The sequence below is a fragment of the Panthera uncia genome, chromosome A2 (assembly GCF_023721935.1).
Source record: "Panthera uncia isolate 11264 chromosome A2, Puncia_PCG_1.0, whole genome shotgun sequence".
Taxonomy (NCBI): domain Eukaryota; kingdom Metazoa; phylum Chordata; class Mammalia; order Carnivora; family Felidae; genus Panthera; species Panthera uncia.
This window is the reverse complement of record NC_064816.1, coordinates 12,813,531-12,838,365: the sequence shown is the minus strand read 5'-3', so window position 1 is coordinate 12,838,365 and position 24,835 is coordinate 12,813,531. Positions and strand designations below refer to the sequence as shown.

General features: G+C 51.5%; 2 protein-coding genes and 1 long non-coding RNA gene across 4 annotated transcripts in view; 2 read left to right on the top strand and 1 right to left on the bottom strand.

The window, feature by feature from the left end:
• Nucleotides 1-5,459: 5,459 nt before the first annotated feature.
• FKBP8 (FKBP prolyl isomerase 8) lies at nucleotides 5,460-14,626 on the top strand. 2 transcript variants are annotated; one of them, XM_049640270.1, is made up of 9 exons: nucleotides 5,460-5,560; nucleotides 6,936-7,252; nucleotides 9,400-9,569; nucleotides 9,761-9,849; nucleotides 10,129-10,346; nucleotides 11,006-11,178; nucleotides 12,962-13,039; nucleotides 13,546-13,677; nucleotides 14,095-14,626. In XM_049640270.1, exons 2-9 carry the CDS (start codon nucleotides 6,961-6,963, stop codon nucleotides 14,179-14,181), a joined length of 1,239 nt encoding a protein of 412 aa, XP_049496227.1. In that variant the 5' UTR covers nucleotides 5,460-5,560; nucleotides 6,936-6,960; the 3' UTR covers nucleotides 14,182-14,626. The 2 variants fall into 2 exon arrangements, with proteins under 2 accessions (XP_049496227.1, XP_049496226.1); XM_049640269.1 differs by having other exon boundaries at nucleotides 10,126-10,346.
• A 3,666-nt stretch (nucleotides 14,627-18,292) lies between these two features.
• Nucleotides 18,293-24,172, bottom strand: LOC125929254 (uncharacterized). Its single transcript, XR_007459830.1, has 2 exons — nucleotides 24,086-24,172; nucleotides 18,293-19,564 (listed from the first exon to the last, which is right to left on the bottom strand). It is a non-coding gene; the product is annotated as an uncharacterized LOC125929254 (long non-coding RNA).
• Nucleotides 24,173-24,652: 480 nt separating this feature from the next.
• The window catches only part of ELL (elongation factor for RNA polymerase II), a 78,301-nt gene continuing 78,118 nt past the window's right edge, over nucleotides 24,653-24,835 (top strand). The window contains exon 1 of the mRNA XM_049640267.1: nucleotides 24,653-24,833. Coding sequence (XP_049496224.1) covers nucleotides 24,699-24,833 — 135 coding nt within the window. The 5' untranslated portion in view covers nucleotides 24,653-24,698. The remainder of the gene's footprint in view (nucleotides 24,834-24,835) is intronic.

The following is a 24,835-nucleotide window of genomic DNA, read 5'->3' as shown; positions in this document are numbered from 1 at the left end:
GTGTTGACAGCTCAGAGCCTGGAGCCTGTTTCAAATTCTGTGTCTTCCTCTCTCTCTGCCCCTCCCCCTGCTCAGGCTGTCTCTAAAATGAATAAATGTTTAAAAAAAATTTTTTTAAGATTTTATTTTTAAGTAATCTCCACACCCAACACAGGGCTTGAACTTACAACCCCGAGCTCAAGAGTCACATGCTCCACCAACTGAGCCAGCCAGGCACCCCCATTTATTCATGTATTTATATCACCATGAACTCATGACTATTTATTCTATTCTGTGGGTTACAGTTAATTTCTTTTTTCTTTCTTTCTTTTTTTTTTTTAAGTAGGCACACACCCAATGTGGGACTTGAACTCATGACGCTGAGATCAAGAGTCACATGCTCTACTGACTGAGCCAGCCAGGTGCCCCTATAATTAATTTCTATTATTTACTTTGCTGCTCCTTCGTAACTTCTATGTCCTTTTAACGTCTCCAACTTTCTAAAGCTGAGCACTTCCTTACTTTAGTACTACAAAATGTTCCATGCCATTTCTCTAGGGATCCTGGTTCCTTTTCTTGAAGAATGGTATTGAGAAACCAAGATCTGGGTGCTAGGTGTGTGCTCACTGCTATTGGAGTATCATTGCTCAAAGACCCCCTCAGCAATAAGAGTTAGGAGATATATATGCTAACCAATGCATACACATTTATATTTCCTTCTGTATCTGTCTCCTTTTGAATATACTGAAAACCATGAATCGCTAATTACTGAAGCCTTATGTGTATTGTTACACATTATAGATCTAATTTTTCTAGGTCTCAGTTTGTTAACTGTGAGTGATCATAGCATCTGCCTCTTAAGGTTGTTGAAACCTTGGAAGATACATACATGCCTTTGGGTACATAAAAGACTCTTTTAGAGCCCTGAATTTGGACATATCTGAGTTCTAATTCCAGCTCTGTCACATCCTAGCTGAGCGGACTTGGGAAAATGGCTTAACCTTGTAAAATCATACAGATTACTTTCTTACAATAAGGCTGGGCCCACTATAAGCCCTCAGTAAACTGACGGCAAACTTTTTACTCCCACATTCTGCTGCCTTCATTCACTGAAAAGTTAATGAGGATCAGGATTCTTATATATTTAGTTCAGCAGTTTTAAAAATTGTTCAGTAAACCCTCTAGGCACTTCCTCTGGGTGTGGCCCATATTTTGGAGATGCAGAGAGTATTCAATCCCTGCCTAGCCCTGGAGGATGAAAGGAGACAGTATCTGACACAGACAATGCCAATACCAAGGAGAATAATGCAGGACTATAGAGAGGAGAGACTTAAACTTGGAGGAACCTGAAGAGTGCGGTATGAGGACTCATTCGGGGGCAAGGAAGCAGGTACATCTGGGTGGGGTTTTGAGATAAGATTAGGAGTTTTCTAGGTGTTGACAATCGTTCAGGGCTGAGAGGATCACAGAGTGTAGATTTGATTTCTGTAAGAACCGTGGAGTTCTGTGAGCCAGACAGCAACCAGTACTGAGAGAAAAGCCTGGGTTGGGGATGCTGAGAACCATGGCTCTGTCTGCAGGCTGCAGCAGAAAAGGCCCAGGCTGGAGAAACCAACCTCTTTAATGGGTACCTTGGGCTCTGTTGGAAGCCAGGAAACCTTTATGAGGGTATTGGAAGGGGTAGAAGCTACAAGTCAAGGCTAAAAGGGACTTGGTTGGCCCCAAATGTTTGATGCACGGTGGATCAGAGACAAGAAAATATTTAACCCCTGTGTGTGTTCAAGGGAGAGGGTGAAAAGTGATGAGAAAAGTCAATTCAGTGATGGGGACATTGTTGAGGGGACGCCACAGTCTAGGGACTGGAAGCGTCTCTCTGCCACTTTTTTAGTTTTATTTTCTACTTAGTGCTTATCACAGCTGCAATTAGATACTTACTTGCATCATTGTGCAATATCCAGCTCCGGAGGTGGAATAGAAACTCAACAGGGGAAGAGACCTGGCCTCTATTGTTTTTCATCCCTGTGACCTTGAACAAGGTAATTACTGTCTCTGTGCCTCAGTTTCCCCATCTGTAAGATGAAGATAGTCTTACCAAAAAACATGCATCCAATCCTAAGAAAGGCCATAAAGGAAAGAGAAAAGGAGCACAGAGCAGGTGGGTCAGAGAAAAAACACACAGGAAGTCAAATTTAAGTCCAAAAAGGTCTATAATGACATTGAATGTAAACAGGCCAAATGCCCCAGTTACAAGACAAAGACAGGCAGACTAGATCAAAAAGCAAAACCCAATTCTGTGCTGCTTATAAGAGACACATGTACAACATAAGGATACAGAAAGGTGAAAGGTAAATGTTGCAAAAGGATGGAGCATTTAAAAAATGAGCCAATGGAGTGCCTGGGTGGCTCAGTTGGTTAGTGTCTGACTTCAGGCTCAGGTCATGATCTCAGGGTTCGTGGGTTCGAGCCCTGCATTGGGCTCTATGTCTCCCTCTCTCTCTCTGCCCCTCCCCTGCTTGTGCTCTGTCTCTCTCTCAAAAATAAATAAACATTAAAAAAAAATTTTAATGAGCCAATAAAAAAAAAAAAAAGAGGGGCTCTGGGTGGCTCAATCAGTTAAGCATCTGACTCTTGATCTCTGCTCAGGTCACAATCTCACAGTTCTTGAGATCAAGCCCTGCATTGGTCTCTGTGCTGACAGCATGGAGACTGTTTGGGTTTCTCTCTCTCTGTCTCTCTCTCTCTTCCTCTCTCTCTGTCCCTACCCTCCCACTTCTCTCTCTCTCTCAAAATAAATAACCTTAAAAAAAAAAAGAAAGAGCTGGAGGCACCCAGGCGCCTTAGTCAGTTAAGAGTCCGACTACTGATGTCAGCCTAGGTCTTGATCTCAGGGTCATGAGTTCAAGCCTCGCTTTGAGCTCCACGCTGGGTGTGAAGCCTACTTTAAACAAACAAACAAAAATGAAAAGTGAACCAAAAGAGAACAAGCACGCCATCTTAATATCAGACAAAGCCCACTCTAAGGCAAGAAGCGTTGAGATAAAGAGGGGCACATCATAACAATAAAAAGTCCAGTTCACCAGGAAACTGACATTGCAACGTGATGCAGTACCTGACACAGCCTCCCAATATCAGGGTATGTATTTGTCTCATAAGGCTGATGTGAGGATTAAATACATGTAAAGTGTTTGCCTTCGCCTGTGCTGTCAGCCATTATTATTGTTATTGTATCAGTTGCTGTTCTCAGTTTATATTTAACTTAGCTGTTTATTCATTAGTCTCATTGTGTTGTTTTTTTTTTTTATAACGTTTATTTATTTTTCAGACAGGGAGAGACAGAGCATGAACGGGGGAGGGTCAGAGAGAGAGGGAGACAGAGAATCCGAAACAGGCTCCAGACTCTGAGCTGTCAGCACAGAGCCCGACGCGGAGCTCAAACTCATGGACCGCGAGATCATGACCTGAGCCGGAGTCGGATGCCTAACCGACTGAGCTACCCAGGCGCTCCTGTGTTTTTTAAAATTTGAGACAGAGTGTGTGCTCACAGGAGGGGGGCAGAGAAAGGGAGAGAGAGAATCCCTAGCAGGCTCCACACTGTTAGCACAGAGCCTGATGTGGGGCTCGATGTCATGAACCGTGAGATTATGACCGGAGTGGAAATCAAGGGTTGGTTGATTAACTCACTGAGCCACCCAGGCACCCCTCGTTGTTTATTTATTTATTTAAAAAAAATTTTTTTTTAATGTTTATTTTTAAGAGAGAAACAGAAACAGAGTGTGAGCGGGGGAGGGGCAGAGAGGGAGACACAGAATCCAAAGCAGGCTCCAGGCTCTGAGCCGTCAACACAGAGCCGGAGGCAGGGCTCGAACTTGTGAACTGTGAGAGATCATGACCTGAGCTAAAGTCAGACGCTCAACGGATTGAACCACCCAGGTGCCCCACCCCTCATTGTTTATTACAGTTCTTCCAGCCTTTATAACAGAGGTGAAGCTGGATGGGTAAGAGACTCCATTGGGCAGATGAAAACACTGAGGTTCAGAGATGGACAGGGAAAAGTCCAAGTCCCTCAAAACCACCACTGGCCCAGAGTTTATTTGATGTTCTTTCCCAGGAAATTTCTTACATATCCTCACTAGCCTAGCACCTCTGAGGCTGGCTAGCCTGCCTTCCTTCCAACCACAATGATTTTCCTGAATTCCCCTCACCCCCTCTCCTTTTGTGCCAGTCACTGTGTAGGCCCCAGCGCTAAAACAATGGCAAACAGTAGACAATTCCAAGGCTTTGAGAGTTTTCTAATATAGTGGGCAAGGCAGAGGTAAGTCAAATAATGGCACAGACATAAAATCAGTTAGGAGGCAGAGGTTCATCATGCTAAGAGGACAGCCAACCAGGCCTTGCCTTGGGGAGGTCAGGGAAAGCTTCCTGTAGGAGGTGACCTCGCAAGGAGCTACAATCTGACCTTAGTTACCTCCAAAAGCCAGTTACCTCCTCCAGTGTTAGCTACCTCCAATAGCCAGTGATTCATTCATTCACTCATTCATTCATTCAATTATTCATTCATCAATTGAACTCCCATAGGTGCTAGGTATTCATGGATGCGGTGGGGACAAAACAGGCAAAATTCTTTCCAGAATGGAGCAAAGCAGGATAAGAGGAGGGAAGCAAAAGATGTAAGATCGTTCTGTAAATGAGTAAACCCCGGGAAGGAAATAAAATAGAGTGAAGGAAGAGTAAGCGCCCCCCCCCAAAAAAAAAACCCAAGATCCATCAAAATCCATCTAATCGACACTGCCACCTTCTCCTAAAGCCATGGGTACCTTATCACCCTCTAGCAGAGGGTGCAGGGAGGAGAAACTCCTTCCAGCGGACCTGGTTGCTCAGTCGCTCACCTAGCCACTAATTGAATTCCTTCTGTATGCAAAAGGCAACCTTCAGGGGATTACACAGACCACGCGAGGGTGGGGCGGGGATTCTGTGTGCTCTTGGGTGATCGCTCCCCTTCAGGACCTTGGGACCACGTCTGTAACTAGGGCTACAGGGTGGGTTATCCAGCAGTCCCAGAGCTGCCCTGATGGTCAAGACTGAGCTTTTTAAGGCAATACCTTTTAAGGCTGTCCTCCCCAAATCCCCCAAGGTGAGAGTGCGCGGATGGGGGTGTTTATCCCCATTTTGCAGATGAGCAACATGAAGCTCAGACGGGAGCAGATTCCCGCTAGGCAGCCCGGCGCGTATTGGCGAACAGACTTGGGTCTGTAGACCCTCCGCCTGCTACCCCCGCCCCTGCCCCCGCCCGGGTCCTCTTCCCCGTCCTGGTTCTCGCCCCCGCCCCCGCCCCCGTCCGGGGTGGCGCGGCAGTCTCTGCCCCTTTAAGAACGCCCCGCGGAAACAAGCAGGAAGAGGGTGGTGCTTGCTCCCAAGACGGATGTGCGCTGGAGCCAATGGGTGCTGTAGTCGCGGCAGCGGCGACCAATGGGCGTGGTGGGGGCGGGGCCAGGCGCCCGAGCCTGGTTCCCGAGGCGCGGCAGCCGCGGCTGGGGGCGGGGAGGGGGGCGCAGGACCCCAGGCGGGGGTCCCGGAGCCGGAGGCACGTGTCCCGGGGCGCCGGCAGGGTTGCCCTGGCTGGGGGCGCTACCCAGGCCTGGGCTGGTCTGGGTGCTGGGGCGGCGGGGGCTGGGGCCGATGGGCGGGGCCAAAGGCCGCGGGGGGAGGCGAACCGGTTGCGGGGGGAGTGGAGGGTCGGAGTGCTAGAGGGGGCGCGGCCGAGCGGGGGCAACCGGGGGTGGGGACCGAATGGGGCTGAAGGGAGTGGGTGGGGGCGCTGCTGCCAGAGAAGTGCAGGGCCTGGGCCCCCGAGGGGTGCGAGGGGTCGGGGGCCCCAGACTGGTGGCGTCAAAGAGGCATGAAGCGTTGGGGCCCTGGGTGGGAGGTTGACGAAGAACCAGGCCTGGGCCGGGGGCGTCTAGAGGGCGTAGAGTGTTATGCGATCCGGAGAGGGGCGTCTGGGGACATCAGGGTGTTTACGGGTCGACTGAGTGGCTGCGGGGGTAGCTGGCCCGGGCTGGGGGCGGTGGTTGGGGGAGGGCGGAGGGCGAGTTATGCGGGCGCAGGGGATTGTGGGGGTAGGGGCTGGGAGGGTCTCAGAATATGGGGCCAAAGACCGGAAGGAGCAGGCAGGTGAGGGTTAGGGAGAGGATGCTGTGGGTTAGAATGATGGCTAGGCTCTACCAGCTCCGAGCTTGGGGCCTGGGGGAAGGGGACAGTTGATGGCCCAAGGAAGAGGCTGTAGAATGCCACGGGGGTCTTGATCACTCTTGTAAAGGAGGCTACTTTGAGAATGGTCTGGAGGCTTGAGAAGAGGAGAAAGGGCTCCCAGGGAAGAGTTTGGGCCAGGGTCTTTGGTGTTGGGGGAGTGGTATTAGGTTCAGGTTATGGAAAGAGAAGGCTTGGGATTTCTAGGTGGCTCCCCATAGGAGAAGGGGCAGCTGAAGGTAGGGAGCCCTGGTGAAGACTCAATTCCCTTTGGGCTCTAAAAATAGACTTCCTGAGACTTCAGTTGCCCTAAAAAAATCCCAGCACCCCCTTTGGGCATTTAATCAGATAAGCCCCAGGTTCAAATTCTGCCCCTGCAGTTGCCTTGCTCTGTGACCTTGGGTAAAATGACTTTGCCCCTCTGGGCCTCAATTTCCTTTTCTGCAAAATATGGGGGAGGGGAATGTTTCCTACTTCTCTGGGTATTTATAAAGACTAAAAGATAATTAGCTGTAATAATAGCTAACATTGTTTGGGACTGATTGATGTCCACGGCTTGGTGGTTCTTTCCCCACTAGTATAGATGAGGAAATTGAGGCCTGGAGCCCCTGAGTCACACAGCAAGTGTTGGGCAGCGTGGCGAATGGATGCAGAGGAGAATTTGAGGGGCTGGGTGGTGGGATTCTTACCCCATCCATTCCCCCCACCAGGGCCAATTCCCGTCCCCCCAGCAGCATGGCATCCTGTGCTGAGCCCTCTGCCGCGGGCCCTGAGCCCGCTGCCCCACCGCCTGCTGGGGTCCCACCACTTGAGGACTTCGAGGTGCTGGATGGGGTGGAAGACGCAGAGGGCGAGGAGGAGGAGGAGGAGGAGGAAGATCTGAGTGAGCTGCCACCACTTGAAGACGTGGGGCAGCCTCCACTGGAGGAGGCTGAGCAGCCTGGGGCCCTGGCCCGAGAATTCCTGGCCGCCATGGAGCCTGAGCCCGAGCCCGCCCCAGCCCCTGATGAGTGGCTGGACATCCTGGGTAAGGAGCAGGGGTGGCTTGGGTTGACCCACAGGGCTTGGACAGCTCAGGTTCAGAAGTGACCTTGGCCTAGGCCCTCTTCTCCCCTGAGCCTCATTTTTCCTTCTCTGCTATGAAGTAGGTTTGAAATAAAACACGTAACCACGGTGATTGCCAGCCACAGGCAACTGGTTGAGATGCTTCATGTTTAAGAATCCCTTTCATTGTCACATGCACACACGCACACGCACCTGGTGTTATGTCCCTGTTTCCCAGAGCTGCTAACAGAGGCTCAGAGGGGCTGAGTCACCTGCCCGGAGCCACACAGCCAGCACACCAGGCGCTGGCAGCTCCCAACCCCCACTGCTGCTTTTTTTGGCATTTGTCTGGCAAGTGCCTCTCTCCTGAAAATGTGTCCATGGGTCAGATGGATCTGCGGAACGTCCCATTTTGTTCATGCTTCTGTCTGGCTCATAGCACGCATGAGCATTGTAGCTGCTCAGAGAAGTCCTGCAAGAAAGAAACTAGGGGAACCCACCCATATGCCCCACCTCATGATAACAACTCTGGAAACTAGAAAACCTTTTGCTACTGGGACTGATACCTAGCGTATTCGATAATGTCGGTGTCCGCTAATAAATATGTTAGTAAAACATCATTTTTACACTGTTGACACTAATGTTAAAATAAGAGTGTTAAATAACACGGATACCGACAATACAGAATTGTCACTGATATTATCTTTATTGCCGATAAAAGCATTGTTACTTCTAAAAATAACACCAGGTAATATTTACTGAGCACTGGTTCTGTGCCAGGCCTATTTTATCATATTTTATCCTCACGACAACCCTGTGATGTAATTCCTACCATATCCCCATTTTGCAAATGAGGAAACCGAGGCTCAGAGAAGTGGCGGTGCCTGCCCAAGGTCACACAGCCCCCCTGGCTATATTAGAATTTGGGAAGCTCTTTACTGATATTAAGAGCTGCCCTGCTGTCCTTCTGCACGCAAACCTGATTTTGTCCTTTTATATTTGAGCCAGCCACTTTCTGAGCTCAGTATTTGGGCTTCTGTACGAGGAAACTGAGACTTTCAGAGGGTACTTGATTTCCCCAGGGTCTACCGCGGTGAGAGGCAGTGCCTGGCTGTAACCCTTCCAGGACACCCACCATTAGTGCCCAGAAACTTCTAGACACAGGGATCCCTAGGGATCCCCTAGGTCATTGGTTCTGAGACTGGATGTAGGGCATGTACAAGTCAAGGAGCAGCACAGAAATTTGGAACATTCTAGAATATTGCAGAATATCAATCGATACTTTCTTGCCCTTAACTTTTAGTCTAAGGTACATTTCGAGTTATGGTATATTCCAGACTGGTGGAATATTATGGAACGCAGATAAATGTCAGAATATGGGTGACTGTAGGTAGTATCAGTATGACAAGGCCCCACAGGTGTAAGCCCTCGATTGCCTGTGGTTGTCTTGGGATGTCAGTGGGTGTCTTTATTGTGGTTTGTAAGGGTGCTCGGCCTCATGCCTGCTTAGTAGCTGTTGGCTGTGACCATTTGGCCATTCCTGTGATTGCTTGGGGCATGGAGAAAAACATGAGCTCTGGGGCCATCACAGGCACTTTTGCATATAGGCCCTCTGGCTCTGTTTAACTTTTAAATTTAGCGATGTGGTGCTTTGGTAGGAACACACGCCTGGCGTCACAGGCACTCTGCTAACCAAGCAAACTGCTCACTGGGTGTCTCCAGGGGTCCCCCTGACTACCTCATTTCATGGTGAGGTAAACTGAGGCCCAAATGTCAAGGGCTGGATTGGAACCAGGGGAGGAAGATGGGGGTGGCTCCAGAGTCTCTTTACTGGAAATCCCTGCCAGCCTGACAATGCTGGGCAGGACAACTTTTCTCAGCCCTTTGCCCTGGACGAGTCTTAATTTTCTTAACATGATGGTCAGACAGGCCATTATCATCACCCCTCAAGTTAATCCTTTAATGCCCAGTGTCCAGCCAGGGACAGTTCCAGAGGCATGGAATCACCTGCCCAGTAAGTGGCAGAGCAGCTGTTTGAGGCTCAGCTGAGTGCTGGGGGAGGGGTGCTCAGGGAGCAGGCACCCATCTAAGCCGCCTAGTGACAGGTTGCTCGTCCCTGGTCCCCGGCAGGCAACGGGCTGTTAAGGAAGAAGACGCTGGTCCCAGGCCCACCCGGCTCAAGTCGCCCAGCTAAAGGCCAGGTAGTCACTGTGCAGCTGCAGACTTCGCTGGAGAACGGCACTCGGGTGCAGGAAGAGCCAGAGCTGGTGTTCACGCTGGGCGACTGCGATGTCATCCAGGTGGGAAGGGGCGAGGGGACTGGCAGCTGCCCTGGGGTTGAGCGGAGGAGGCCAGGCGGGATGGAGGGGAGGTGGTGGTGGCTGGCAGGGGCTGGGCTTGGGGGCCGGAAGATGGGGGGGCCAGAGCAAACGTGGCGTTGCTGCTCTGCACCTGAGCCTGCCTGACTGACCCCTTGCCCTTACACACCCAGGCCCTGGATCTCAGCGTTCCGCTCATGGATGTGGGGGAGACAGCTATGGTCACTGCTGATTCCAAGTACTGCTATGGCCCCCAGGGCAGGTGAGAACCTGTCACCAGCAGGGTCCCCATGGGGGACCCCTTTGCCTGCCAATTTTATATAAAAGAAACAGACTTAGGGAAGGGAAGTTACTCTCCAAGTCAGGTAGCTCATGGGTGGTAAGTTACTTCCCTTTCGGTGTACTGAGGAGGGGGTGACGGTGGGGCCAGCTCCAAGACTTGAACCCTTTCCCCCCTGCTCCCTAGCTAAACCAGCATGTCTGAGGTTCATTCATAGTGGCCGCTGGGTCTGAGTGCTGCTCTTGCCCCATCCCCCAGCAGGAGCCCATACATCCCCCCCCACGCGGCCCTGTGCCTGGAAGTGACCCTGAAGACTGCCGTGGATGGACCCGACCTGGAAATGCTCACGGGGCAGGAGCGTGTGGCTCTGGCCAACCGGAAGCGGGAGTGTGGCAATGCCCACTACCAGCGGGCCGACTTCGTGTTGGCTGCCAATTCCTACGACCTCGCCATCAAGGCCATCACCTCTAGCGCCAAAGGTGACTGCCAGGTCAAATCTTGCCATTCCCCTGCAGAGGCATCCACTAGTGTGCCAGAAACTTCCCTCTGCCACAGTGGGCCTCAGACTCCGAGTGTTCTAGAATATTCCAGAGTATGGATAGATGTTCAGCTATTCCTAATCTTTAGGTTAGGGTCCACTCCGGAGTTGCAGCGTATCCCTGATCAGTGGAATGTTACAGACGCAGGTGTATGTAGGAATGTGGGTGGCTGTAGACCGTGTCAATCCATGTGCCCTGTGTTAGGCCTTTGCGTTGCTTAGCCTCCATCTTACAGACTCCTTGATAGCGCCCTAAGGTTGGCGCTGGTCTTGGTGTATGTTAGAAATAGGGAAACTGAGACCAGAGGACTCATGGAACAGATGGCAGGGGCTGGGCTTGGGGGATCAGATGATGGAGGCCCCGCCACTGGGAACTCAGAGCCCCCTTTCCCAGTCTCCTGTGACGGGGATACTCCGAGGCCCTCCCCACCCAGGCTCCTCTGCCATGAGGTACAGAAGGAGTGGGCCTTGGCCTGAGTCACACAGCATACGGGGCGCATTTCCCCGAAGTGGAAGGCGGCCGTCGCTCCGCAGATGGGCAGTGGTGGGGGCCTGGCAGTGTGGTAACCACTGCCGTGGTTGAGCACCATCCTCCCACAGTGGACATGACATTCGAGGAGGAGGAGCAGCTCCTGCAGCTGAAGGTGAAATGTCTGAACAACCTGGCAGCCTCCCAGCTGAAGCTGGACCACTATCGTGCAGCGCTGCGCTCCTGCAGCCTCGTGCTTGAGCACCAGCCCGACAACATCAAGGCGCTCTTCCGCAAGGGCAAGGTGAGCTGTGCGCTGCAGATGGATGGACCGCCAGCCACGGGCAGATGGGCATAGGCCGCAGGTGGGCAGGCTAGTTCCCCCGCCCAGAACAGTGGGGCTGGTTCCAGACTCTGGATTCGAGATGGGCATAAGCATCAGCCAGCCAAGCTCTCTGGGGTACAAGTGGGGAACCTGAGTCCTAGACAGGTGCTTTGGCCTGAATCCCAGTAATTCATTGACTGAGGCCAGACTTGAATCCTAGGTCCTATTATCCCTGACACCGCGGGGTAGCCTATTGGTGACTGCTCCTTGCATGTAATCCTCCATGGTTCCCATCTTTGTCGGAACAAAAGCCAAGTCCTCATTGCAGCCCTTGGGGCTCTGAGTCATCTGGTCCCCTGCCATCACCTTCTGCCTCTCCTCTTCATCCTGCTCAGCTTCCTCGCTGTTCCTGCCCAGGCCAGGTCTACTCCCACCCTAGTGACTTTGCACCTCCTATGCCCTCTGCCTGAGACATGCATACCCCAGATCCCCCCCCGCCCCCCCATGGGCCCCTCTCTGATCCCTTCAGGTCTTTGCTCTGATGTCATCTCCTCAGGAAGCTCTCCCGGCCACACACCCCTGCCCCCCTGCCCTGTCTTCGTGTTTTCCATGTTGTCGTCAGCACTGACAGGTGTCATCATGGCTGTTACCTCCCTTGCGAGAAGCTGGAGATTTTGTCTGGCTCACTTGGTGTGAAATCTCTAGCCCTGCAAACAGGGCCAGGTACACAGGGGGTACCCAGTAAGTGCTGTGGAATGTAGGGATGAATTTGGCCTGTGAAGATTTGACCGTAATTGCTTTCGCCCCCATTTTTGTTGATCCTTGCCCTTGTGTGTGTGTGTGTGTGTGTGTGTGTGTGTGTGTCTGTGTGTGTGTCTGTGTCTGTGCGTATGTGTGTGTTGACAGGGAGTTCAGCACCTTTTATCAGTGAATGGAGGAAATTGAGATACAAGCAAATGGTGGATCACCCAGCCTGTTGATGAGAGGCATGAACAGGGCCTTTCTCCACCCAGCATTTTTAAAGCACTTGTGTGTAAAGTTCTGTGTAGAAACTTGGGAAGAAAATGCTGCCCCTATTTTTCAAAGGTTTATAATCCTCTTGGGGGCAGTGGGATTGTCTGCTAATGTGGTCTCATGCATGTTTGTATCTGCTGGTTGTAGTGACAGAAACGTTCTCAAACTGATTCAAGCAAGAGGAGGAATTAATAGCTTGTGGAACTGCCAGGGTGTTTGGCTTCAGGGATGGCTGGATCCAGGCATTAGCAATGTTGTGAGGATGCTGTGCCTGTCCGCTATGGGTTTCCCTCTCAACGTGACCAAGATGCTGCTTCTTACCCCCTCAAAAGACCAAGGCTTCACATCCTCCCCACTTAGCATCTGGTCTCTGAGTGACACCAGCATTGTTCAGGCTGGATCTCATTGGCTGGCTCTGAATCATCCACTGTAGCCAAAGCTTTGGAAACATTCACCTGGCTTCTTGAACCAGCCAGGGTGGCGAGGGAGGAGGTGAGGCCACACCCAGGTCTCCTGCAGAGCCTGAGACTGACATGCAGGGGTGGGAGCAGATTGGGATGACACCGCCTAGTGGGGCGCTCATGTAGTCGGAGGGCTCGGGAGTGAAGGTGGCTGGAACCCTGGGGTGGTTGTTGGTGATAGATTTGGGACTAGTCAGGGTGGCCAGGAGCCTGGCAGGGATGGGTCTTTTGAAGATGACCACGGTCCGTTGTGGTTCCGGAGCGATGCCATCCATTTCCTCCCACAGGTGCTGGCCCAGCAAGGGGAGTACAGTGAGGCCATCCCCATTCTGAGGGCAGCCCTGAAGCTGGAACCTTCCAACAAGGTGAGCAGACAGGAGATGCCCTTGGGACTTGTCCTGCCAGCCTATCTGGGAAGTCATCCTGGAGTCTTGTTGTTCTTGCTGTGGTTTTCCCTATGGTGTTCCAGCCTGGGGAGTGACAGGGGATCGGTGGCTGAAGAGCCACAGCCAGCTGGCTGACACCGTCACGACTCCTGCATAGGTGGCCTGGGCTCAGCCCTCCCGCACGGGGATCCCAGAGGCCAAGGGTGCCACTAACCGGGGCCGTGTCAATGTCTTCAGCTTTTCTCCTGGAATCTTCCTCTCTCCTGGCCACCTTGTGCTCTGCCTCCTCCACTGGCTACCTAGGAGGATAGAGATGGGGCCCCTACTTTGCTGATGCCCAGAGAGGGGCAGGTGGGACTTCCATGTCCCAGTGGACCCAGTCCAAAGTGACCAGGGGCCACAGAAAGGCAGAGCATCAGAGATGATGGTCCAGTTAGATGGTCAGGTTGCATGTTCTTAGCCCAATTGACACCCACCTCTTGCAGACGATCCACGCAGAGCTCTCGAAACTGGTGAAGAAGCACGCAGCCCAGCGGAGCACAGAGACCGCCCTGTACCGGAAAATGCTGGGCAACCCCAGCCGGCTGCCTGCCAAGTGTCCTGGCAAGGGTGCCTGGGTGAGCTGGGGCTGGCAGGCACAGGGATGCTCCCAGAGGAGGGGTAGGGGCTAAGGGTGGGGCACACCACGCAGAAGGAGTTTCTTCATTTTGCAAGGATTGATGTCCTTGTCAACCGGGCTGGACCATGCTGGAGACACAGAGAAGCCCCAGCCCTGTGTGGCCAGGGCTGGAGCAGGAGATGGAACACAATTTCGAGGGCTCAGGGCAGGGAATGATAGCGCTTCCAGAGGGGAAGAGGAAGTGTTCCAGAACAGGGGAGATTCGATGCTTGAGTAGGAGTTTGCCAGAAGGCAGGAAAGGCATTGTCCAGCAATGGTTTGCTGGGAGGCCTCTTTCGGCCGTGTTGGTAGGTGAAGACCAGGGTATCTGTCTTGACCACCCTCCGGCCTTCTCTTCCCTCCCCTTTATCCACAGTCCATCCCATGGAAGTGGCTGTTTGGGGCGACTGCCGTTGCCCTGGGGGGCGTGGCTCTCTCTGTGGTCATCGCTGCCAGGAACTGACCACCCAGGTGGCCACCACCCCTTCGCACACCGTGGACCCCACCCCGCGCTCCCTGACTTCCCCAGGCTCCCTGTCAACTGCCCTGTCTGATCTAGCCCCCTCCTCTGGGGCGGGAGCAGTGAGGTTTGGGGGCCACGTGGCCCTAGTGAGCCAGGAGGGACTATGGCCCTATAGGAGGAAATTGAGGCAGGGCCCGGGCTCCATATCCAGCCCGGGGGGAGGGGGCCCTCATTCCTCCAGACCCAATTTCCACTCCCACCCCCACCCCCTTGGGTTTGGTCTCAGCAGAGGCCGGCTTCAGTTTCTCCTTCCCAACAGGCCTGGGGGCAGCCCTTTCCTGACCCAGTCCCTCTCCAAGCACCACCACCCACCCACCCCGCCTGCTGCCCTCTGTCCAGGTTCTCCCTCCTACCCATTCTGTGAAATAAAGCCTCCTACCCCGCACTCTGCTGGCTCCAGTACCTTCTTCTGCTGTCACTTGGGGCGGGGCCAGAGACAGCCTGTGTCACATCCAGGGTCATGCAGGACTAGAGTGGGGGGTGTCTCCTCTCAGACCACAGCAGACCTGCTTTACACAGGGGGAAATGGAGGCCTGGAGAAGTGGGGCAAGGTGTTCAGGGTACCCAGCTGGACTCCGCAGGAGTTCACACCCAGCTGTGCCGGTTACCCCGCTGCTGTCCTCTCTGTTGCCCCATCTGACGATGGGGATCCTGGCAGGATCTAACTGGGTGCTGTGCTGAGACTTCAGTGGCCACAGGGGTCTGGCTGTGCTGCACGCTGACAGCCCCGTGTCTGGGTAGCAGCGCGGCCAGTGCAGAGGCCCTGGAGCAGGGGTGAGCCTGATGTGTTCAAGGTTGAGCAGAGTGTGTGGTCAGCAGAACTGGACCCTGCAGGGCCTCAGGGACTATGGAGAGGGGTTGGGGTTGATTCCAGGAGCTCCTCTTGATTTTGTTTAGTTTTTCTCCCAATCTGAGGCTGTAGGATCATCTCCTTTAAATGCCGTGTACCATCACAGCCAGAACAGGTAGAGCCAGTGTTCAGGCCTCTGTCAATGCAGCACCTGAGACCCTTCTCAAGGCTTCATCCTGCCTCCAGGAAAGGAGATCTCTGGGAATAGATCACCGTTCAGGATCTGTCCTGCACCTGTCCCCTTACAGCCCAGGAGGGAAAGCCATTGGCCACAGCCACTCAGCAGAAGGTAGCAATCAGGCCTTGACCTTGCCTGCACCAGGCCCTTGCTCTATAAGCCTGTGGACGCAGATCTGTGGACACCGATCTGTTGGTGGCTTGAACCCTCCTTTCCGCCATTCAGCCCCCTTAGGCTTCTACTTTGTACTCAGACAGGAGGGGGGCTCTGTGAGTGGTGCTGGGGTAAGGGCTGTGGGTTGGCCAGGCTCGGGGGACTGGAGTCCCAGGTAGGACCCCCCCCCCCCCCTTTCCTCAGACTTGCTGACCTCAGGCTGGGAAGCTGGCCTGAGGGGTGGCCAGTGGGATGGTGGGCTGGCTAGGGTGACTTCCTGGCCGAGGTTGTGAGAGTAACCACTGCCATCATTCCCAAGTGGCGATCACGTCTGTCATGGCACTCGTCCACCGGGTACCCACGGCGGCCTCATGCTGTGTCCATTTTTCGCACATTCTGGAGGCAAGTTCTTTGTCAGGTAGTATATTGTGAATATTTTCCCCATTCTGTGGCTCACTTTTCATTTTCTTAGAGCAGATATTTTTAATGAAGTCCAATTTATCAGCTTTTTCTACCTTTCTGTGTGCTTTTTGTCAATATTTGCTAAATCTAGTTTGTAGGGATTTTTTTAGGCTTTTTTTTTTTTTTCTGTTTAACGTCTATTTATTTATTTTGAGAGAGAGAGAGAATCCCAAGCAGGCTCTGTCCTGTCAGCACAGAGCCCAACGTGGGGCTTGATCCCACAAACTGTGAGATCATGACCTAAGCTGAAATTAAGAGTCGGATGTTTAACCGACTGAGCCACTCAGACGCTCCTAGGCTTTCTTTTAAATGGTTTATGGCTTCAACTTTTCTATGGAGACTACAGTTCACTTTCAGCGAACATTTGTATATAGTGTAAGGTTGGAGTTAAGGTTCATTTTTTCCTCTATAGCTATCCAGTTGTTCCAGAAACATCTGTGGGGAAGACCTTCTCTTCCCTAGTGAGTTACTGTGGCAGCTTTGTAAAAAAATCAGTTGACCACACATGTGAGTCTTCTGGCCCCTACTCCATGCTGAGGGTCTCTGTGTCCTCTTTGTGGGTCCCACACTGGGTCCCATGCTGTCTTGAAGACTAGTTTTTTAGTAACAGTGGAGTCCGGCTGAGTGTGTCTTCTCCCTTTGCTCCAAGGATTTTTTGGTTGTGCCCATTATTAGCTGAGCAGATCGAGGCTCAGAAAAGAGTCAGCTCCTGTCCAGGGTCCCATCACCCAAGAAACAATAGGCGGGATTAGGCCCAGGTCAGCCTGCCTCCAGAGCCCATGCTCTGACCCCCAGCCAATTCTACACCTCTCTGCAAGTTATAGCCAGAAATGAGAGAGGCTTTGAATGCCATCGCCAGAAGTGTGAAGTTTAGAACGTTCATTCCTTTGGTCATTTTAGCCTCAATTGTGTGAATGGGGTGGGTGGGGTAGGGTGTCCAGGATGAGGGGCATTGAAGTGTCCCTGAAGACGCAGGAGTCCTTCAGCAGGCATAAAGAGTGCTCCCAGGACTGGCATGGCATGTCAAAGGTGTGCCAGCTGGGCAGTACATGATACATTCAGAGGACAGCTAGGATGGATATTCTTTCATATGAAAACAGGTATCAGTGCCTCCTGTGTACTTGGTCCTAGGCAATGACTCAGCCTTGCCTTGCCCTTGAAGGGTACAGCTCACAGTGGGCTGTGAATTGGAAGTGAGCATGATAGAATGAGCTGTGTGTGTGTGTGTGTGTGTGTGTGTGTGTGTGTGTGTATGGGGGGCGGGGGGAGAGGGAGGCACTCACATCTCCTGAGCACTTTGATGAAGCATCCTTTGCATGCCTCCATCTCATGTCATCCCTAAAGGACGAGCTCCTGGGGCGTGGGTGAGGGCTGGCTGGAGTCACCCAGCGTGGTACCATTAGGTCCCTGAATGCCTGTCCTCTGTTTTTCCTCCTGGTGGAACTCACCTCCACTCCTTTCCATGCAGATAGGGCTGGTTCCCCACCAGCCTTCAGGGATGGATCTGCAACCCAGGCCTGACCAATCAGAGCATTCTAGCACCCTGGCCACAGTGATTGGCTCCACACTGTGACCCACCACGAGCCAATCAAAGCCTTCCCTGAAACTTCTGGACCCAGAGGAAGTAGATACTCTTCTACTCTAGAGGATGCTGAGTTGGGGCTGTTGGCCTGGTACTGCTGTGGTTATCTTTGTCTCTATGAAGAGGGTCCTGAGAGTGAAGGCCATCCAGAGAGCAGAGCTGAGAGAGAGACTGAGTCACGGTGATCCTATTCAGCTCCTGGAGCTAGCTGTGCCCCGCCCCAGGTCTATCATTTCTTCACTCTTTTGAGCCAATAATTGTTTTTGCCTGAGTCAGCCTGGATTTTCTGTTGCATGTGGGCATTTAGAGGAGGGAAGTCTTCTGGGCTGTTATCAGTTTTGTTCTATGGCCTGGTGTGTCCTCCTCAGGGAGCCTCCCTGACTGGGCAGAGGACAGAAAGGAGTAATCATAAATGCTTGTGGACAGATGGATGGGTGAAAGGAAGAAAATTACCATGGAGGGGATCAGCTGTGGAGCCGTCAGAGTCCCCTAAGCATGAAAGTGTTTTAACTGACTTTGAACATTTTCCAGAAGGTATAGCCAGCACACAGGCCACCTTTGAGGAAGAGTCTGCATGGTCATCACTATAAACTCTTTCCAGGTAATGCTAGGCCGTACCTTCTTCATTGCTCACGGTGAGGATAATACAGCTGATCCATGAAGCAAAATGGTGGTTTGGGGACACTTGGAGACCCACCTGATACAGATCAGTAAAGAAGTAAGTCAGCAGACCTAGGCTGTCCAAGCCCTGCACGTTCCCAAGAAAGGACTGGCCCTCGGTCTGCTCCTGGCAGGTCACATCTACGTCTAAGTTCTTGGGATGTCCTGACCGATAAAAGTGTCTGTTTATTTAAGACCTTGGGCCACACCAGAGAGTCTATGCTAATAATATACTTTAGGGTGGGGCTTTTAGCCAAATGGTATCAACTTGACCTATGGAGGGGCTGGAGACTGAGGTCAAGCACATGGGTGGTCAGCCTTCCTCCCCAGTAAACTCTGGATAATGAGGCTCGGGTGAGCTTCCCTGGTTGGCAGTACTGTGTGTGTGTGTGTTGTCGCAAAGGTTGTGACAGGTCTGCACCTGGACGCTTGTGCCTGGTTTCTCCAGGGCTCTGCCTCACGCATTCTTCTCCTTTGAGGACTTTAGACTGTCCTTTCACTGTGATCAACCATAGCCATGAACAGAACAGCTTTTCTGAGTTCTGTGGATCCTTCTAGTCAATCATCAAACCTGAGCGTAGTCTTGGGGATCCCCAACAACAGATGTCTTTACTCCCTGTCCCAAGAAGGACTGTTAGCCTCCCCGATGCACAGATGAGGCCTGAGGGCCTACAAGCTAGACTTGCTGGCTCTGAGATGCCCAGCTGAGGGGGCAGTGAAGCAGGCATTGGACCCTGAGGCTGCATGCTGGCTGCCCCACCACGTAGAGGGGCTCTCTCCAAAGTGAGTGCCCTAATGAGTCCTTGCATTCTGTCTGCTGCAAAGTAGTATGTTTCAGAATCCCTGAGGCTCATTTGCTGACTGAACAACTGAGTTTGTAGGAGGCTGTGGGACAGGTGTGCAGAGATGTGGCTCCTAGGGCTATGGGCTGCAGAAATTTTAAGGTGTTCCCGAGATTTCTTATTCTATATCATCCCAGGACTAGAAGTGGGACAGATCTCATTCCTGTGATTATGTTATTGGGCCAACTGACTTTAAGACATGGGGATAATCTGAGTGGGCCTGACTCACTGGTTGCAGACGAGGAAATCAGAGGGATTTGAACCATGAGAGGGGTTCAGCATTCAACACTCAGAATTCTCCCTCTCAATAGAGGGAGGCTTTCTCTTACTGAGATGGAGGAGGCCATGTGGCTAGCACCTGAGAGTGGCCCCCAGCTGACAGAAAGGAAATGGGGACTATAGTCCTACAACCACCAGGAAATGAGTTCTGCCAACAGGCTCAAGAAGCTTGGATATGGATCCTTCTCCAGTTGAGCCTCGGGATGAGGATGTAGTCCAGCCAACACCTCCATTGCAGCTTCATGAGACCTTGAGCAGAGGACCAGTTAAAACATATCACTCCCGGGCACTGTGAGATAATTTCTGACTCCCAGGCACTGTGAGATAATAAATGTTTATTGTTTTAAGCCACTAAGTTTGAAGTATTTTGTTATATAGCAGTATATAACTAATACATATATTAGTAATAGCTATTAGCAATAGCTGACTAATGGTGTTCATCCCAGTGTGGTTTAAAAATTTTTTTTTAACGTTTATTTTATTTTTGAGACAGAGGGAGACAGAGCATGAACGGGGGAGGGTCAGAGAGAGAGGGAGACACAGAATCTGAAACAGGCTCCAGGCTCCGAGCGGTCAGCACAGAGTCCGACGCGGGGCTCGAACTCACGGACCGCGAGATCATGACCTGAGCCGAAGTCGGCCACTTAACCGACTGAGCCCCCCAGGCGCCCCCCAGTGTGGTTTAAAAACACATAAACTGCAAACAACATAAAGATGTGACAGAAAGGGATTATATATATAAACTGTTGTAAACTCATTAATAATGATTTCCAGGGGTGCCTGGGTGGCTCAGTCGGTTAAGCGTATGACTTTTGGCTCAGGCCTTAATCTCGCGGTTCATGAGTTCAAGACCCTGCATCGGGCTCTGGGCTGACAGCTCAGAGCCTGGTGCCTGCTTCAGGTTCTGTGTCTCCCTCTCTCTCTGCCCCTCCCTCCCTTTTTCTCTCTCTCTCAAAACTAAACATTAAAAAAAATAATAATAATTACTCCCATGATGATGCTATTTGCCATTGGTCCAGGGCCCAGCTTTTGTGTAAATGCCATTATTATCCCTGTTTTATGATGTGAGCACACTGAGAAGGATAAGACATGTCCAAAGCCATATAGGGGATGAGGAGCAGACTAGAGTCACTGTTCCCATCATAGAGCTAGACCTTCTGCAATGAGCTGGCCAGGTGGAGTGCACACCCAGGGGCCATCCCATTGGACCAACCAGCTTCAAATTCCTTGGGTAAAGTAGTTTTGCTTTTTTTTAATAAAAAATTTTTAATGTTTATTTATTTTTGAAAGAGAAAGATCGAGTGTGAGTGGGGAAGGGGCAGAGAGAGAGGGAGACACGGAATCTGAAGCAGGCTTCAGGCTCTGAGCTGTCAGCACAGAGCCTGATGCTGGGCTCAAACTCGTGAACTGTGAGATCATGACCTGAGCCAAAGTCAGACACTTAACCAACTGAGCCTCCCAGGCACCCCTGGGTGACGTAGTTCTTAGAGACTTTGGAGGGCGTGCCAATGGCTGATGGTTCCTCCATTATCGTTCCTGGGGTTCCATTGGGAGCCACTGGAGCATTAAGGGTAAAGTGGAGAAATGCTTGGTACTAAGCAGCAGAGCCCATGGTTCTGTGTTCTTAATTCTCTTGACTTCTCCAAGTCTTGGTTTCCTCATCTGGCGGATGAGTCCAAACCACTGCATTCACTCCCAAAGGCAGTCGTGGATGCCAAGCACAGAACCTGGTGTATTTTAAGCACTCAATATTCCTACTGTTGTCTATTTCTCAGATAAATCCACAGAGGCTCAGAAAGGGGTCATGCCTTTCCCACTGTCACACAGGGAGCTGGTCAGCCTTCAAAGCTGGCTCCTCCTGCGTTCTCCATTCAGCAGTCCACCTGTCTCTACCCTCCCCATCCTCTACTCTGACCAACCACTCCTCACCTGCCTTATTCCTGCCCTTCCGTGATCCCTCTAGGCAGTGAGCCCTGCCTACTCCAATATTTACCTGGCCCAGCTCCTGGATAAACAGCTGGGCACAGACAGTGGGCAGAGGGGTCAGTGTGTGTGAGCAAGTGCTGGCATCTTCCCTGTAGGATGGACTGACCCCAGGTGAAGGGTAGAGGATTCCAGAGTTTTAACCCTTAAGCCTTAGGCAGGCTGCGGTTGGAATCTCTGTGGCAGCATGTGAAAACTTTCTGAGCCTTATTCTCATCTACAAAACTGGCTGGTAGTTGTGTTGTGAGAATTAAATGAGATCATTTATTCATTCAACACTCATTTCCTGAGCAGCTACTCCATGCTAGGCCCTGGGCTGAGGGTGTTCAATGAAGAAATATAGAGAAAGGGACCCAGGTTTTAGAGGCAGGGTGAAGGGTAATCAAGAGGGCTCTGGGTCAGAAAGATCTTAAGTTCAAGTTCTAGCCAGCCCACTCATTGGCAGGGCCAATACCCTTGAGTGCTTGCCTCATGCCTCTGAGCCTTAGTTTCTCCATTTGTAAATGGAGATGTTAATGGAAGTTACGGGAAAAGGTTTCAAGGAGTCTAGCATGGCCTTGGGGTCAGCAGTTCATGGTCAGATGATAGTGCCAACTTGGCAGCGGTGGGCAGATCTAAGGAGATCACCTGAGTAGAGATAGACAGAAGGCCCATGAACTTCACCTTCCTCTCTCACCTTAAAATCTTCATCCTATGACTACTGTCTGTAATTAGATTGAAGGGAAAAAGAAAACAAATCGAGAACTTTCCATAGGTTAGAATACCCAGAGCCCAGGAGAAGCTTGCCTGGACAAGCCAGACCTGGTCTCCAGCCTCAGTTTCCCCACCTGTAAAATGAGAGATTGATAAAATTGCAGTTCCTGTGAAAAAACAGTCTGGCAGGTCCTTGAAAGGTTAAACAATTACCATAGAACCTAATAATTTCACTCTTAGGTATAGACTCAAGAGAGGGGAAAATATTTGCCCACACAAAAGCTTGTACATTGAGTGTTCACAGCAGCACTGTTTATAATAGTCAAATGGTGGAAACAACCTAAATGTCCATCAGTGGATGAATGAGTAAACAAAATGTGGCCCATCCACACAATGGAATATTAGTCATAAAAGTGAATGAATTATTGATACATGCTACAACGGGACCAGCCTTGAATATATTAACCTTGAAAACGAAACAGCCAGTTATTTTACCAATGAAATGGGCTTATTCAGGAATAGCAGAGGAATTGCAACTCAGGACATGCAAGCTAGGGTATCGGCAAAACCAAACAAAAGAGATGAAACATTACCTCCTAGAGAAAAGAGAGGAAGTTGGGAGGGGCTGCCTTGAATGAAAGTCCATTGGAGGAAAGTCAAGGTAGTGAGTTTCTCATTGGGTGAGTTGTGGCAGTGTCTTATTGGCTGGGCTATTGCTGGGTGAGAAGAAAATCATCCTTTGTCCTGCTGGGGTATGGTAAAGTAGACTTCTTCCTGTTGGGGTCTGCAATTAACAATGAGTCAGTAGGGCACAGAGCTCCTTCTTCTGACCTTCTGACTCTATTTTAAATGAGGTTGCCTTCATTCACTTTCACAAAAACATCATGCTGAGTCTTTCACTGAGTGCCAGTCACAGAAGGTCACATATGGTATGATTCCATTGATATGAAATGTTCAGAATAAAACCATAGACACAGAAAGTAGGTTACTGGTTGCAGGGGCTGGGAAGGGGGGATGGGGAGTGACTAGTGGGTAGGGGTTTCCTTTCTTTTTTTCTTTTATAAAGATTTTATTTTGGGGGGTACCTGGGTGGCTCAGTTGGTTAAGCATCTGACTCAATTCTGGCTCAGGTCATGATCTCATGGTTTGTGGGTTCCAGCCCTGTGTCCTGCTTCGCGCTGGATGTGGAACCTGCTTAGGATTCCCTCTCTCCCCCTCTTTCTGCCCCTCCTCCCCTCAAAAAATTAATTGAAATATTTTATTTATTTTTCAATGTTTTTTTTATTTTTTTATTTTTTTTATTTTTGAGAGAGAGATCACGAGCGGGGAAGGTGCAGAGAGAGAGGGGAACAGAGGACCTGAAGCAGTTTCCGTGATGAGCCGCACACTTCATGGGCTGAGCCAGCCAGGTGCCTGGTGTACCGGTTTTCTTTAGAGATGATGAAAATTTCCCCAGATGAGATAATTGTGGCTGCACAGCATTGTGAATGTATTAAACGCCACACTTTAAATAGCACACTTTAAATGGGTTAATCTTATGATATATAAAATGTTTTTTTATGTTAACTTTTTTTTTTTTTTTAAACATTTATTCATTTTTGAGAGTGAGACAGACAAAGCATGAGTCGGGGAGGGGCAGAGAAAGAGGGAGACACAGAATCAGAAGCAGGCTCCAGGCTCCGAGCTCTGAGCTGTTAGCCCAGGGCCCCACGCGGGGCTCGAACTCACGGACTGAGAGATCATGACCTGAGCTGAAGTTGGACGCTCAACCGACTGAGCCACCCAGGCGCCCCTATGTTAACCTTTTTTAATGTTTATTTTTGAGAGAGAGAGAGAGAGAGCGTGAGCAGGAGAGGGGCAGAGAGAGAAGCAGACTCCAGGCTCTGAGCTGTCAGCACAGAGACCGGTGCGGAGCTGGAACTTACGAACCTTGAGATCATGACGTGAGCCAAAGTCCAAGGCTTAACCTACTGAGCCATCCAGGTGCCCCCATAAAGTGTTTTCTTAAAATGGGAAAGCTGCATAACCACCATATTTCAGGAACCTTGGGGATGTAGAATTTTATTCTAATAAAAGTCTACTCTTATCATGAGCAAAATTTCCTGCTTCCCCATCACCCCCAATTCCCTAACAGCCCGGGCCAGGGAATCCCATCTACTTACCTTAAGGGAAGCCCCACTAGCCCAACCCAGCGTCCAACGCGCGCTCGGTTTGCATAGTCACGCCCATTCACCGGGCCAATAGCCAGCCCCGCCCCCCACGTGTTTTGCACCGGCCCCGCCCCCTTCACGCACAGGCTACCGCTCTCAACAGAAACCAAAGGCGGTAGGTTTGGTGCGACTTCATAAATAATGCATCACGTCAGCGGCCAGTGAGGCGTGGCTTCGGCCAGCCTGGCTGAGTCAGGGTCATGAATAATGTATATTGAGGCGGGGCCTGGAGGGGTGCGCGTGTCGGGGCGGAGTCCGGGCACGGAAGTGACCCTCTCCGGGGCCTTGAGAGGTGGGGCCATCCACACTTCATGAATATACAGCACCTGGGGCGGTGACTGTGAGCTTCGCCAGGCCCACAGGGGGCGCGACCAGCTGCGTTCATGAATAATGCAGCAGTCGGCCGGCCGTGCAGAGGCTACTGTGGGCCTCGCTAGATCCAGAGGGGGTGTGGCCAGCCGCGTCTCATGAATAATGCAGCGCGTCAGCGGGCGGCGGGGCGGGGCGTGGCCGGCGCTCCGGCGCTGGAACCGGGAAGGGGGGGCGGGGGAGCGATGGTCGCAAGATGGCGGCGCTGAAGGAGGATCGGAGCTACGGGCTGTCCTGCGGGCGGGTGAGCGACGGCAGCAAGGTGTCTGTGTTCCACGTGAAGCTTACCGACAGTGCCCTGAGGGCCTTCGAGAGCTACCGCTCCAGCCAGGT

Coding starts and splice junctions, on each gene's coding strand:
- FKBP8 (XM_049640269.1), top strand. CDS start 6,961: ATGGCATCCTGTGCTGAGCCCTCTGCCGCGGGCCCTGAGCCCGCTGCC. Junction 7,253..9,399: donor TGAGTGGCTGGACATCCTGG/GTAAGGAGCAGG, acceptor GGTCCCCGGCAG/GCAACGGGCTGTTAAGGAAG. Junction 9,850..10,125: donor TGCTATGGCCCCCAGGGCAG/GTGAGAACCTGT, acceptor CCCATCCCCCAG/CAGGAGCCCATACATCCCCC.